This window comes from Triplophysa dalaica, chromosome 17, assembly GCF_015846415.1.
Source record: "Triplophysa dalaica isolate WHDGS20190420 chromosome 17, ASM1584641v1, whole genome shotgun sequence".
Classification (NCBI taxonomy): domain Eukaryota; kingdom Metazoa; phylum Chordata; class Actinopteri; order Cypriniformes; family Nemacheilidae; genus Triplophysa; species Triplophysa dalaica.
In genome coordinates, this window is record NC_079558.1 from 16258181 (window position 1) to 16275048 (window position 16868).

At 37.3% G+C, this 16868-nt stretch overlaps 1 protein-coding gene across 6 annotated transcripts in view; it reads left to right on the forward strand.

Moving 5' to 3' along the window:
- The window catches only part of ccser2b (coiled-coil serine-rich protein 2b), a 53521-nt gene that overhangs the window by 18662 nt on the left and 17991 nt on the right, over positions 1 to 16868 (forward strand). For all 6 annotated transcript variants that reach the window (XM_056771207.1, XM_056771208.1, XM_056771209.1 and 3 more), the window contains 5 exons: positions 6151 to 6250; positions 8220 to 8331; positions 10024 to 10156; positions 14135 to 14215; positions 16227 to 16313. In XM_056771207.1, coding sequence (XP_056627185.1) covers positions 6151 to 6250; positions 8220 to 8331; positions 10024 to 10156; positions 14135 to 14215; positions 16227 to 16313 — 513 coding nt within the window. The remainder of the gene's footprint in view (positions 1 to 6150; positions 6251 to 8219; positions 8332 to 10023; positions 10157 to 14134; positions 14216 to 16226; positions 16314 to 16868) is intronic.

Here is a 16868-nt window from a genome sequence, read left to right on the forward strand (position 1 = left end):
TGCTGATCTCTAAAATATTCTATTGGAAATTCCTCTTAATGATTTTTTAAATTTAGAGCTGGACACATCAAGAACATGTATTTGTGGAAGCCCTACTTAAGCGGGAATGGATGGAATAGACAGAAATGCTAAAACAATTTGCTTGTCACTCTTTGTTGAGAAGCGTAAAGACCTTTTAAACTTTCCTTGTCAAGAAAGCTTTTCTCTTTGCTTTTGTCATTCCGGTTTGCATAAGTCTCACAAAACTTCATTTCATTGGCATCAAGATCCGGCTGTGTCTTTTTAAAACCCTTTCTATGACGTGTTCCTCAGAGCTGGACTATTTGTTCTTCGTCCCATTGTGAGGTCTCAATGGGTTGTTCATTAGCTTGCGAGATGGGGTTGGCTTTTAAGTTGCTTTGTTTTGAGTCATTAGGATAGACATAAAACTACCCGAGCCACTGGAACTGTGCTAAATGAACAAAATTTACCTGGCATAGGGGACCTGACAGAGCTGAGCACTTAAGATCTGAAGCTACCGAGACTGCACAACTCTCCTCATAAATTCAGCAAGATATGTCATGCCTAATGAAGACTTCTTTATAGTTCACCCGAAAATGATAATTCTTTCTTTCCTTATTCACCCTAATTTTTTTCCAACCACAGAATTACTTTCTCTTCTTTTAAGTATCTAAAAAATGACAGGATAAAGCACCATTAAAGAACCATGTACTGTAGCATCGTAACGGACATGACAGACTGTTTGATAAGGATTGGAAATGTAAGAACTTTGGTTGAGAAGAAATTCAGAAATCTTTGAGTGTCTTCTGAATAGACAGATTTTTCAAATTTGGTAAATTATAATAAACATTTTGAGCTCAACTAATCCTCAAACTATGTCTTAGAACTTGCTATTTTTGGTGAATGACGTGGGTCTAGTGGCTGTGGGATTGCTGTCTTCCATGTGGAGTTACTTGAGCTCTGATCTAATCACACGCTGTGATGGTCCTGACCTGTCTCTCCACTTTACTGATGCTACTTGACAATTCCATTATCCTTCAACTTCCTCTGCATCCTGAACCTCTCTTCAACAGCCATCATGTGGAGTGAGGACGACGTGTGGCCTCCTACTGGGTAACCTTGTCTTGTTTTGTCTGGTCTGATGATCTGGGTTTCTGTTGCTGAAATCGTTCCAGCTCTTCTTATTCTTTCTCTCACCCTTTCCTTAACTGTCCTCTCCTTCATTGACAGAATCAAGGCCCCTCCACATTGAACATTGAACTGATTCACCAACAACAAGTGTATACACCTAGATTGAACCAAATATTTTTGGGGTGAAAAATCTGGTTTAATACAGTAGGCTGTCTGCAATCACGTGGGTATTATGACGCGCAAGGCACAACTGGAGGGCAGCAAGTGATTTTCCTCCCGAAGTACCTATGTTTATCGACCTGAACAATGACCAAGTGAGCCCACATTTCTGTCAAACCTTACTTGTAATAAACACTAGCTTCCATTAAACGTTAAGCGTTATTGTGAAACTATATCTTTTAACAGTAGCTAGTGTTTATTACAATTAAGGTTTAATAGAATTTTTGTTTTACGTGGTTCTTATTTCACTACGTTAAGCTGTTCAATATATTTGACTTCTATTGGGGAGAAACGCTTAATGCGAGATTTATCATTTTATCCGTTTAATCAGGACTCGAACTTTGCAGCTAGTGTTTTCATGACAAGGTTTGACATAAATTTGTTCTCACCTGGTCGTTGTTTGGTAAACCTGTTTAAACTTTTTAGAAAGTCATCCGGCTCGGCTCATTCCAACCGCAGATTCAGGTTTACAAGCCACTTTTTTATTCCCCCCTTCATGAACTTCAACTTTTGCTACACTATAAAAATACCATTCTTGGTTTGATTCGATATGAACAGTCAAAAACGATACAAAGCATGGGTATTTTGATCTAGTTATAGTGAATTCCTATGGAGAAAATCACTTGCTGCCCCCCATCGTCACTTCGCGAAGTGACGTGATGTCATGTGCAAAAAAACTATAGGTGAGAAAACAGACCTTTCAGTTGGTCTACCATTTAGGTTTGACAGCAGCTGTATGGCTCAATGACATGAAGTGGAATGTTTTTGTCCGAGCAATGAGAGGCTGGGTGCAGAAAAAGCTCTGCTGTCTGGTTGATCTGATTTGAATAAACACTTTTCACCATTGCACCATAAGATTTGCTTAAAGGAGCAATGTGGAAATTTGGGAATCTCTAGTGGTGAGGTTGTGAATTGCAACAAACTCACTTCACCCCTCCCTTTCAAAGTACTATAGCAACTGACAGAGGACAAACATGTTGGCACATTTTCGCTTCTTTGACCAAGGAGATAACATATTTTTACAAAACTCACAACCTTTAAAAGATGCTCCGTACTTGAGGCTCTGTCCTTTAATGAATCAGTTGACTAAATGAGCAAGCTTAATACAACAGGCATTAGACCCGACACGTTTTGTTTTCATCCACCCTACCCATTTTCTTTTGTTTTGTCCAAACACAAACACTACTGAATTTTAATATTGTGTGTTCACTCTGTCACACACCAGTGGCACATGGACCCTTCTGAAATATTGATGAGACGGAGTGACTTCCTTTCCTCCCTCTGCTTCTGAAAGGCCCGGATTCGTTTATTTTTCTTTCTTTATTTTTTTAATTAATCAATCAATTTTGTTGTATTTTCTTGTTTGTTTCACTTGTGTGTCAGCACACATAATGGCATAACTATATCTGAAAATTGCAAGTTTATGTCTTAAAATTCAGGCTTAGTTGTTGAGTCATTCATTTATTGGCATGTACTATAAGGCTGTTTGAAGACTCTGAACCACTTGATTCATCAATCATTTTCGAGGTCGCTTCCCCACAAATTAGTGCTAATCGCACCTTGCCCAGGCTGTTGCCTGGCATGGAGATTTGTTCTGAGTGCTGGCTTGTGAAGGATGCAGCAGGACTGCCATCTGGCATATATTACTAAAACTGTATTGTCACCTGGATTGGCTTTGTAATTTACTGAAATTGCATACATGACACATCTGGATATATGCCTAGTTATAATACTCTGCTCTATCTTCATAATCGCATGATGAATTATTGCGGTCACAACCATAATGTACACACAATCCCTTTATTAAAGTATTCAGTTTTCTGCTTATTTCTGTGGCCCGTTATATCTGAACACTTATTGCATCAAACACTGCTGATGGGTGTAGACTATTTACGTTTACTGTTTTCACTCTTGGAACTGTTCTGCGCGCTAAAATCACACGCGCGAGTTTGGTTTCCATGTGCGTGAGCTTTGGGTCTGAATAATCGCCATAGCAGACCTCTGAAAATGATAATTAGTGTCAATTGTCATTATTTTGTGTGGAGAGTGATGCTAATTGAGGTTATTTAAACAGTTTGTCGGGCAGTCCAAAAGCTACACCTGGCTTTTCTAAATTCCTCAAAATAGCTTATTTTGTGTTCAACAGTGCAAGATTAATTATACAATAATATTTCCAACTATGGTGGTCAATGGTGAAAAAGCAAAGATTGTGGAAGATCACAAGGATTTTTCTGAAGACCAATGGACAGATGAATGGCTTTTATCAACTATTACACAACATAAAAACTATCAGTAATTGTCCGGGTTACATTGCACAGTTTTAAGAGTTTCAGGTTTCAAGCCATCTTTTAGCAATCCGCAATCATAGCCGTACTGGCAGTAATACAGTATGACGACACAAGTGTGTAGATAAATCAGAAAAAAACGCTGTGTATTTAAAACCCTCCAGTTTTTTAATTAACTCCTGCTATGAATTCCAGCCCACCATTACAGTTGAACAAACCTCCGTCACTAATTCCAAACCGCCACCTCTTTAAAAGTAGCACTGTGCTGCTTCAGTGAAGTTATTAGTGAGAAATAATGAAAATGTGAATGAAAGAGAGAAACTATAAAGGCAACCCACCAAGAATGCGTCATATCCAGTGCACAGCAGTTTCAAATTTTTTTATGTAAACATGCGCTTGTTTACAGCAGCAAATTGACAAGGATTAAGTTAGTGTTTGGTATTTAATCTTACTTGATGATTTATGTATGATCTACGACTTCCGTACTCTAAAACGTTGACAGCGACATGCACGGTTATCATAGGCGGAGCACTGTCATGCAACTATCTTTGGTGTAACCAATGAGCAAGGTAATTGACTGAGTGAGGGAGTTGTGTTTGAATAGAGACGGTCACATCTGGGCCGTGTTGAAAAGGCTGCGTTCCATTCAAACATGGTTTCAAAAAGGTTCCATTGTGTGAAGACCTCAATCTGGAGGCTATATGAGAAATGGCCAATAACCAATAAATGGAGCAGAGACTGTAAAGTTCATCCTGTAGCATTTCCTGTGTCTTGAGCAGAGAAAAACAAGGCTGCCCTGAGAGCTTGCAGAAAGAGACAGATAATGATGTATTGTCAATGAAATGCAGAAAGGTTTGTTATTATGTTTCTTTTGGCAAGGTCGTGATTTCAATGGATAGGCAGAAATGTATAAAGGTAAAGCAGCTTTAAAATGATGTCCTATTTTATCTGCGTTCTCACAGCTTACGTTTAACACGTGCATGTAGACTAGTCTAGGCTTGTTGTTAGGGTAAAACGTGCTAAAGCCTACAAGACTAAACACATGCTAGATTGACAAAAGGTTTCACAGTGCCTTTAAATTTCAATTATTTGTGCTGTTTAGTCATTGTGTTTTACCTGCCAGGTTACATATGTTGATGTCTTTCTCTAGAAAAAAAAATATTCTAAAAAAGTTCATGAAATCATCTACGTCTTGTTGCATTTCCAATCCAATTATGAGAATGTGCCTCTGTCTAAAACCACCTGACAGTGAATGGATTGGCACAGTCTACTGATGGTAGATGGAGACAGAAAAGGATAATGTCCTTTACTAGAATTGGCTGGCCAGTGATAGCCATGCCAGGGGTAGAAGATGGTGAAACGGTACTTGAGGTGTGACAGTTTAAGCACTAGGTTCACCAGCTGTATGTTGAAAGTGCATGATGAATCTCTGGTGTGTACCAACAGGGTTGGCGGAACCCTTAACTTTTGAAAACTTCAATCTGCAATTCCTTGGACTTTGGTGGTGTTTGTCACGTTCAGACATTTTTAGACCACAATTGAATGTTAAGAAACATTTTATTGTGGGCATGTCATTATCATGCTTTGTGCTGAAATATAGGGGCAGTGACAGATTAACCAAAGAACGCCATGGAGGAAGTAAGTAAATAAATAAACTGCACCTGCTGATAGCATGATTTATGTACATGCACTGTTTGTGTCGTTTGCTTTAGCAGCTGGTTAACAAAATACGTTATGCAAATGAGCTAGCTGTGCTGAAACAAGCAGGAGAATGCAGGTGGGTAGACACAGGATTTTGCACCTGCGCTGAAACACTGGGCACCAACATGGCATGCCTTTTTAGTGAATTCGCCCTTCGGTTTGTTCTAGGAAACCTTTCAGTTGTATCTGGCACTCTTTTCCAGTTGGGCTGTTCCGTTCTGAGTAGCTTTATTGTCATGCCATGGGTAGATGGGGGTTGGTCATGGGGAAAAGTCATTTAACGGAGGTTCTCAGCTGGGACTAAGCCTTCTCTCAGACAGATGAGTTGGGCAAAAGGGAGGGTGGCTTCCTTCAGGTACGATAACTGTTCTTCGCTTGGATACGCATCACTTGTCATTTTCCCTCTATGTAGTAGTGTTCCCATGAATATACATGTGCTTATCTTTATTTATTTTCTTCTTTTGGGTAAAATGCTGCTTATACAGTGTTATTATGTTTGTATGATGTAGACATAATATCAGAAGGATATAAAAAATATAGATATGATTATGTCTGAAAGTAAAAGCAAGTAATTTTAGCAGTTTGGGAAGCGTATAGCCTTAAGGGTAACAGGGTTGCACGAGTCTTCTTCATCGAAGGCATTAGCCATACAAATCTTAACCGGAATTTACTGCCTGCCACATATCCATTTGTCTCTCCTCAAAAGCTGGAGTTCAAATTTGAGGACTGAAGTCTGCTGTCGTGTCAGATAGAAAGACAAGATTGTGACCCTATTCTTGACTCACTGTCTCTTTCTACCTGTTACATCTATAAGGACATTCTCAACGACCTTGAAAATGTGGAGTCATGTGACCTGGAGGAAGATGACCTTATGCTGGATTTAGACCTGTCTGAAAACGCATCCTTACAAAGCGGTAAGTGGTGTCCAAAATTTATGATTTAGCATTTAAAAATTGCTTATGAGCTCGGAATATATATATATATATATTTACGGTATAATGGGTATTGTCACATTCAATGAACAAATGCCAAAAACACAATGTCAGTTAATAAAAGCAATGTTGAGGTTAGCGAGCCACAACCTAACACGGATAAATTGCAACACGGACCTTTAACAATGTTTTGATGTGATTTTGTGGTAATACTGGACAATGAGTGCTTTGGCGGCATAAATAATTATTATTATTTTTTGAGTTGGGTGTGTCACCAAATCCAACATTATAATATTTTGATCATTTTCAACTCCCAGGGGCGCCGCAAGCAATTATGGGCCCAATGAAAGAATGTGAGATTGGGGACCCAACCGCACTCATTCCGCTCAAAACATACAAGCCAACTATCCAAAATTATTGTCTGCAATTTAATAATACTGAGCTATTACTTTTGCTATTGCTTTTGACCACTAGGTTTCAGTATTTAGCCGGAGACCTACCATGGCTGTAGCTAGCAGATTATTTATTGTGCAAATGTAATAGGAAATGGAGTACTTTAGTCAAATATTCATAGAAAATGCAACATTTTTAACATGCATTATATTAAACACAAGCATATGTGCTTAAAAATGAAGGTGGTTAAGCCATTAAAAAAACATTTTTGGTTCCACAAAGAACCATTCAGTTAAAGGTTCTTCAAAGAACCATCTTTTTCTTATCTTTGGTATAATCTAAAGAACCTTTTGTGAAACAGAAAGGTTTCATTGGATGCTAAAGTTTCTTTTTGGAACCATTTCGACAAAAAAGGTTCTTCTATGGAATCGTGAATCACCTTTATTTTTAAGCGTATATATGAACAGAGTTGCTTCCCTGCTTGTGAAAACCTAGCTAAAGTATTTTGTGATTTACGGTTTCTACATAAAATCATTCTATACAACAATGCAAAGAACCGACCTGAACAGGTCGAGACTCTCTTTTGTAGCAGAGATGTGTACTGTATGTTGCTTTTGTAGAAATCGGGTTAAACAGAAATATTGTAAGAAATTGAGCGAAGACCAGAAAGTGTTAATCGTGCCTTGCTCTCCACCATTACGTAGCTGTTAAGGGGGTTTCAAAATGCAGAGATAAAAAAAAACTTCACGTTAACAGTCCTCAGAGGTGTGTTTCTAGATCACATTTGTTTCTCATCTCTTTCTGGTGTGTGATGTAGCTGCTTTTTCTAAGAGTTTCCATTCATTTTGTCATTAGACTTGCAGTGCAGCTTGACTGGCTGTTCATTTTTACTGAAGATAACAGTGCAGAGTATCAATACCATCGAACTGACATCTTTGGTTTGAGATGAGTCATTCTGTGGTTTGAGATGAGTTTTACATTTCACACAGAGTTATGAGCTTTTATTGGTTGTGATGTCTTATTCTGCCTGGTCTTCACATAATGTAAAAATCTAAGCACTGAATACAGAGCTGAGATTAGTTCTGTCTGCAAAGGCCTGTCAATTTTCACTCCTTTGCTAATATTTCCTCATAAAGACTTTTTTTATTAATTTATTAATTTAGAAAGTATAATTCTACATATGCCAGATCATACTATTATTTGTGCTACAGACGTGAATGATAGTGTTCTTATTGAGGAGAGGTCTGCAAATACTTGCCTACGCAAAAGAATGTGTGATTTTAATAGGGTGGTCATGTTGAGTCTATACCTGGTTTCTGTTCAAACACCAGAATCACAGAGACTAGTGGTGATCTCTTTTGACAAGTAGGCAATCACCCGGATCCTCTTGCCTGACAACCCCCTAGCAAGTCCACAACACCATTTAGCCACAAAGAATTTGCAAAAGTCAAGATTTTCATCTAACAAATGAATGATATTGTTGTGTCTTCAGATGTAAAATAAAACCATTACCGGCACTGTTAAAAACCAATTCTTGGCGTTTCTGTGTATGCTGCAGACACTGATGGGCTGTCACTTCATGAATGCTCTGGAACAGGAGGCTTTTCAAATCAGAGGAGGAGACGACAGCAGCTCTGGAGCAGACATGATCAGTTCTGCCTTGAAAGCAGGTAACCTTTTCAACCATGCATTATGTTATTTGGTGAGATTGATGGAGATACAATGTCAGTATTTGTCACTCTTTAAACCTTATTCTTAGATTTTGATTTCAGGTTAGAAGCACCACTCACAAAGCTAGGACAGGTGTGCTGGTGTTCTTGCGTGCCGTCACATTTTGGGAACTGAATAGTGTGCAAGCCTTTCTGAGCACACCGCATATTTATTCGTGCCACAGGCACCAAACCAATCACAAAGGACCATGATAAACATTTGTGGCACTAATGGGAACATATAAATGAATCACTGGTGATAGCTTATTTTGTCTAGCTCAAAATTACCTGTTTTTATTCTGTTAAGTGAAGGTGTGCACTAAATAGTGCACTTCCTGCCACCTAGAACATTCCCCACAACTAGCTTCTAACACCCATATAGGGTGCTTCTCATTTCTTATTTGTGCCTCCTCGTTTGCTTCCCTTGCTTCCTTTCCTCAAGTCTTAGCTCCACCACTTCAGCATACATGGAGTTAAATTAAGTGAAATTTTGTCACTTCAAAGCGTCATCAGTTAATGATGACATCACATTGAAAATACATACTTTAGGTGGAGTTCATAATCCCCACTACATTAAGCAGTTAAAAACATGCTTAAAAGTGGTCATAAATGTATGTCAAGTATATGTTATACATACATATTAACTATAGTAATAATAACTGAACTGAAGGTCTACATTTACTTTAATAAAACGCTTCATTATTTTATATGGAGGAGAATTTATAAGCACGTCAGGTTTAGAAAAACAGTTACGCAAAGGATACACCTGTGTATACTCCCTAAATGCAATCGTGCCAGACTCTGGGGAACTCTGGGAAAATGCCTTTATTTGGACAGCTCGTCAATTTTTTCCTTTCTAACCAGTGTTGCTAACTATTTTCAATGGAAAGTAGCTAAAGCCTGCCCGAAAAGTTTCTAAATGTCGCCAGATTTCGGCAAATTTGCGTATCGTTACATCATCACGTAGCATCCTTCAAATCTCTACTCTATGAGTTTTCCTGTACAGTATTTAATAAGAACAATACACCAGATGCACAATAGATAAGTTCTTAATCACTTATTTTTATCTTTCTCTTGGCAGACAACAAAAACTATGTAATAGTGAGTGAACTCGACCACTTAAAACTACACACTAGGAATCACTTTCATGAACAGCTAAATTCTATCCGTTCTTGTTTATGCGTTCGTACAATCATCGCATTTCAAATCATAAATGCTCAAACAAGGTCAATAAGTGATTAGTTCTTGGAAACACTTTTTGTTCATTCACGCGCCAGTGCGGTCTGAACCGAATGTCCTGCTTCTCCCTGCCGCTTACTGAACAGAGTAACATAGACACAGATAGAGGCAATGCAACGCTGGGAAAGCAAAAACTCGCTCTCACAGGCAGTAGAAGTGAAGCAAAATGTTTCGCTAAGTTCGCCAAGGCTTCTTTAGAAAGCAGCTAGCCTTGTAGCTCGTCGCTAATTGAAAAATAAGTCGCTAAAGGGGTGTGAAAAGTCGCTTAGTCTCGCTACAGAATGGCGAATTTGCCAACACTGTTTTTAACGCTTTATTGCACATGTTAATGACTAAATGTAGGTCAAGGCCTTTGGCTGACCCGGTATATGTTTATGTTCTCTGATCTCTTTCCTTCTGTCTGGCCTGCTGAAGTGGCATTTTGCAGTCAATTGATGGGTTGGAGAGTTCGGACCATGTGACACTGGATGAGTTGACCCTGAACCACATGGCTCTGGAGTGCTCCTCTGTCAAAGTACAGCTGCTTCAGTTGAACACACTGCTTCAGGTTAGACACAAACACATACCTTTCAGATGTAACTTTGAATGACTTTCGTGTTGCCCTTACATTACAGCTGTCTTGTCAGTCGCACAGACATGGGTTGATGAACATTTTGAAGATTTTCATCATATTTAATTGACAGACAGAAACACCTTGAATCAGCGGCGTAAACCACAGGTTTTATTATAATAGTAAAAGTTTTTTGTTTGTTGGTGAATTCATTACATTCGAATTACCACAACTACTATACAAATTACTTTATTGGTTACTAAATATGGCTGATATATCGGCCAATAATCGGTATCGGTAGATTCAATTTTTTGGCTAGTGGCCCAAAACAGCGGATGATCAGGACTAATATATTCTGTCGCTCAAAAGAGGAAAGGAAAATGCAAGGAATCTTTGCTATGGATTTAGAAAATGTTAAGAAACATCAGTAGTTTGATATTTTAATAGTCATTATATGAATTATAATAATGTATCGGCTGAAATCAATCAGAACAATCTGTATTAGCGGAGAAATTTAGTATCTTACTATGGTTTTACTTTCAAACAAAAAAGCTACGGTACCTAGAGTAAGGTCGATTTTTATAAGAACAGCTTACCTATTGCTCATACTTGGAGAAATACTTGAATCACAGTTGGCTTTGAGATTTACATAAACCCTTAGCCCAATGCCATAGCAAAGCAACATGCTATTTACAATATGAACACCGTAGCTGCATAGCATTGTCTTAGCACAGCATAGCAAAGCCCAAGCAACAGCATGGGAGAACTTGTTTTCTCCTTTTCAGTGCTCAGACTATCACTCAGAATCACTCGGCACTTAGCAAATCCCTGGCAACTACCAGAATTCCATAGCAAACACATATCAACATGCTAACAATTGCTAAAAACAATAGAAACTGCTTTTAAATGGCTTTTCAACCACTCACAACACTCTTAATAAACTATAGAAGCATGCAACACCTCAGGGCACCGAGGTGACCAGATATCAATGCATTAAAAACCACAAAGCTCTGCTCAAATCAGATTTTGTGTAGTAATATCACGTTTCAATGTTTGAGACTCCTTATGTCTGTCATAAACAAACAAATGTGTAGTTAAATATGGTTTTGATAGTTGCATTGAATTTTGCTCATAACAGTTGAGGCACTGTTCATCTGGACCAGACAGCTTTGCAGTCATATGGTTGGTACATAAAGTTCGCACCAGGAAGCAGAAGGTGTGAAGGAATGAGCGAGGGTCTGATCGGCACCTGCTGTGTTGTCTGGCCGCTCAGACTGGTGTCAGAAACACTGAAATATTGATAGGATTGAGTTCAGACTAGGTCTCTACACTTCATAGGGATGATTTCTATTTTTTTATAATCTTGTTGTTTCTTATAAAGCCATTACCTTTAATGTCTTTGACATCTGTGACACAAAAGAACAAAACATCATTTCATTTGGATTTTTATGATCGATTTTGTCTATTCAGCTCTCGCACAAATGTAATGTTAGCTACAACACAGTAAAGAACGATTCTGTGTCTTAGTATATTTCATGAAAGGAATTGAGTAAACCTTACTTAATACAATTGTGTTGTTGTTTTTTTAACTAAAATTTAAGTTAAAATTTTCTAAATTCTAAATGCACAAATTATTGAGTGGATTCAACTTAATTTTATCATGTTCAACCCACTTAAACTTGTATGAAGGATCTTAACTTAATTATTTTTTAGTGGGACTACATAAATTCTATAAGTTTCCCTTACGGAGCACTGCAGTGAATTTAGAGTTCCCAGCATGCATTGTATAAGGAGAATATTTTTTGTGGAAAAGTGCTATTGTATGTGCTTTACAATAAAATGAAAGACTTGATTGTTGTTCATTTATCTTTAAGATTTAGGATTTTTTCCTGAGTTTTGTGGTTACCATTGTTCAGAAGAGTGGTCCTTATGCTTAGGTTATGGGAGAGCTCATGATGTGTTTTTTCACTCAGTGAACAGTAATGGTGCTAATGGCAGTACTGGGACAACTCTCAGCTTACTTGCACATCATTATCAGTATGTTGTAAACAATAATAAATGTTCAAAAATCTAGTTAAATCCAATGCTCAAATTAGAATGTCTTCTAGATTTTTTTTAAGTTTATCATGTTTAATTCTCTTAAATAATTGAGGTTATTTTACTTGATTTATTCATGGTGTTGTGAAATTTTAAATCTAAACAAACTTTAAATACTTAAAATATTTTGTGTAATATTGTTACCTTAATTTAGTAAGTAAATAGCATTGTCATTTTTTACAGTAAACTTTTAAGTGAGAAGGATAACCTTCTCAATTTACTTTTCTCATCGTAATTTTAATGTATTTAATAGTCTACTTTTAATTTTCTGCACATTCATCTGTCATCGAAGGTCAACTTTGCCCGAGTTACCAACAGGTTTTCAATTTTGCAGCAAAATCATTCTCTTCCAGTGTTATATGGCTCTTTTGATTTATGAGGCTGAAGCGATGTATGTCTTTCCTTCACTGCTCTCACATCCTCCATCACTTTTGTGAATGGCACAAATAATATTGACTTGCCCCCCCCCCCGAATGAATTCTGCTGTGTGCGTCACATTCAGAGATGCAATTTTCACGGAAGACTAACAAACAAACAACACCAAAAAATTGAAAACCCACAACAATTATTTTTCTTTGCTGACGAAATATCAATATCAGTGATCACGGCGACTGTTTTTTCCTGTGGTCTGGGTCAAGGCGGAAAAGTGCAAGTTCTTTTAGGGCTATTGTTGTTTTAATGGCGGTTGTAATTGGTTAGATGTATGAAAGAGTTATTGCATTCTGTTATTAGAAGAAGAAAAACATTTTTTTTTCTTTTAGTTTGATGACAGGAGCCTGAAAAACCAATTAAGTTGAAATAAACTGTTAAATTTGTGTTTGAGTACAGTCTTTTGGAAGCTATTAAACTGTTGATTCCAAACCACTCATAGTTAAAGTGTGCAAATGTAAAAAAAAAATGTCATTGAAATACAATTGGATGATAAAATGTAGTGATAAGAGTTAACCATAAGTGCTTGTAATAAAATAATGTTTTTAAAAATGAAATGTGGAGAAAAAGTGAACGTTTTTGAAAGTTCACTTTGTTTGAGTTGTGTGATATGTGACATTGCATTCACTTTTTTTCACAACAGTATTACTTCCAATCTAATATTTTGTTTCTAATATTCTATTTTAGGAGACACTCCTTTCTGAGAAAGTGCCCATGGTGTATAGATATCACAGGTTTAGAATATCTTTGTCCAACATGATTTAGCCTGGTGAGCCTGCTGTTAGATGCGAGATCTGTTGCATCTCTGTTTAGCTTACTGTGGATAATTTTTGGTTGGAGGGACATATTCAAGAGCTCCTCAGAGGAGCGTTAAGACTCCCTTAGTCACCCTTCAAGCTTTAAAGGCTTTGAAAGGGATGAAAGGATGAGCAAGATTATACGAGATAGACACAATAGATCAGAGGCTGTCTGCAGTGGGGGTGGGATTTAGATCTTGTGATTGGACATTGGGCAACAGTTTTTCTAGTAATAACTCATTGCATGCATGATATGCAATTTTTTTGTCGTCATTATTCATCAGAAGGAAGGGCTCTCCCATACGTCTATTTTTTCCATCATGGTGCCCATCCACCCTTAACTATTAAGTGTTTTGATGTTACTAAGAGATAGATACCGTCCAAAAATATATTTTTACCAATACCTTTATTTGAAGAGTTATTATTCTGCCGGCTGTCTATGAGACTGTGATTATTGAACAAACTTATGACAGTTCTTTGTATACAGTATAGTTTTATCAAAAACGATAAACCTTTATACAGTACTATAACTATATAGCGCAATTAATCCCTAGTTTTCCAATTTCCATAACATTTCGCCATAAGTATATTTAACCACAACCCCATGTAGTACACACTGATGATTTTGTTTTATTTTTTCTGTTTGATTTAGATAAAGGAAGATGGTTCAATTGAAGAGATTTTAGAGGCTCAGACTCCAGATTCTACTGACCAATCTTTACTTGAAGAAAAGGTAAGATCCTGTGTTAAAACCCAGCTATACTGTATATTTTTTCATCACCTTCATTAAATCCATGTTTCTCATACTTAATTGTAATGTATAATTGAAAGAAGTACCTGGTTCTCAGAAATTTGGGGTTGTATGTCGTCTGTCAATGTGAATGTAATGGGTGATTACCACACACATCCTCATATTAGTAGCATGTACTTGTGAGCCTTTTTTTTCCTCAGATCACGCAAGTCTTGTATTCCACTGTTGAAAGTGAACAGTGGTATCGTTGAGACAAGAGAGTCAAGTTTTTAATTTTTTCCCCAAACTTGTTTTTTCAGGACGACAGAATGCTTTTTTGTGAAAAAGAACAGCCAAAACGCATACATGTGTTTTTTTACTTCAAAAACCTTACATTTCCTAAAAAAATAAAAGAACACAATAATGTATTGTAACACAGTATCTACTGTACAAGCAGCTTTTCCTGGTGTTTGACCTTCTGTTCATTATGAGGGAGGTACTGAAGTTGCTCTGAAATAGATTTTGCCCCCAAAGTCATTTGGCGTCCCATAATGGTGCACAGAAAGTCTACTCGCTCTTCTCTCCTGTGGCACCTTTTCAATTTGATCTCAATTTGATTTGTAAACGAATAACGTATTTTTATTAAAAAACAAACCTTTGGAGAACGAAAGTGAATCCTTAAATCTGCTTATTTGGAGAAAATAGTCACATCACTGCCCCCCAGGACCAATTAGCTTTAGCAGTCGGGACAGCTAGTCTACAGGTTATCAGAGAAGATGGATTTTATTGGAATGTGCTCTTTAAAAATGCTTGGTTCTTTTCAACCCAGCGTTGGGTCAGAAAGGGACAAACCTACAGCACACAAGGTTAAATTAGACTAGAAAATGTTTACATTTCACCAGACAATGGGTTAAAATAACCCCTCAATTTGCGTTGAAACAACCCATCAGTTTGGTTTGTCCTAGTCCCATGCTTTGTTTAAAATTACCCAGCATTTTTAACAGTGTACATATGTAACATATCAACATGAACTGGAAAGGAACCAGCGGGCTTAAGAAACTATTGGACTTCTTTAACTTCTTTTTTTTTCGCTGGTGGGTGTTCTGGTTGGTCATTTGACACATGCCAAGTCGTAGACATCAGAATGCTTTGCTTCATAGCGGTATAGACTTTCTGAGCTTTGCCTGTGAGCAAATGCATAAGCCCATATGTCTGCTCCTCTTGTGGCCATTTTTATTTTCCAGCCATATGTTTAGAGCGGCAGAGGCAGTTTTCAACATACTTTTGAAAGAAAGTCATTTTGGATTTCGACCAAAACACCTTCACTGCTGGGGAAGATGTCATAGACAGCAGGTCGTTGGGAAATTGAAGCCATTCTTTGGCATCCTGAAGATATTGTGCCTTATGTTGTCATCAGATTCGCTGACCCTGACTTTCTTTGAGATATAGCTTCTCAAGTAAGATGATCTAGTCATTAACTGTTTGCCAGGTGACCACACCTCTCCAATTTATAACATTCCTATTCAGGCTTTATATTTAGTTCTTAGAGCATCAAAGACTTCTATGACTTCTATGAGTCTCTGTTAGCTGTCCGTCTTTTGAGCCACTATATTAGCGTCAGTAGAACCTTCTATGTGAATAATATGGTACAGTATGCTCTACACACAATATGGAGCACTCTGAACATTCTAATAATTCTACAAACTGAAATTAGCACTTTGTAGGAGGAGACTCGACTCGCATTTGATCTATACATCATACATGTTGCTGACAATGTGATACTCAAATGAGCATATGAATATATCTGATACAAAATGATTTGGTAAAATATTTACCCATGTTAATTCCATGTTAAGTCATACTTTTTGGTTTTGATTTCAGGTTAAATTCCCATGCATGTTTGCTCGATATCTGGTCATATGTTCCCAACAATCCGATTGTCTCTAGAGCCTGTACAGAGTAAAAACATAAAAATTGTTGCAAATAATAAGAGGTTTTGGTTTATATTTTCTAGGTGACGTTGCTCCTGAAGGAGGTGCAGGAATTGAAAAATGAGCTCAGAAACAAAGAGAAGATGATCACTGAACTTACACAGCAGATGGTATGTATAATTATATGCTGCTAAATTCATATATGTTTTTTTACTCCAGCACTTTTCACAGTTTCGCCTTGTTCCAAAGCAGCTTCACAGAAAATAGATAGAGACATAGTTAGAGATATATAAAAAACTATATATCTATATATAACTATATTTGGCTTTTGTTTTTCCAAAAAAAACTGGTAAAAATGAAAAATATGATGAATTTATGAATTTTCACAACTTCCATGCGTTGTTGCATTTTCTCAGCCATGCATGTTGCTGTTGGGTGATTTTGTCATTCCTGAGGTCTGCCGACCAGCGGCTTGAGTCAGCTGCACTCTGGATGCAACGCCGGAGATTAAAAATGATATTTGTTCCATATCGTTGTGAAAGTATATAATGACTTTGTACAATTAAAACAAATATCATGTAATTTAATGGCAAACTATGTGAGTGGTGCTAGGATTTAGATAGACACAAATATTTAAAAAAATCTGTGTGTCGTAAGGTTTCTATTCGGCTAGCTTAATGTTGCCTAAACAAATAAAAAACAGATTTACTAATTAGAGTTAGAGC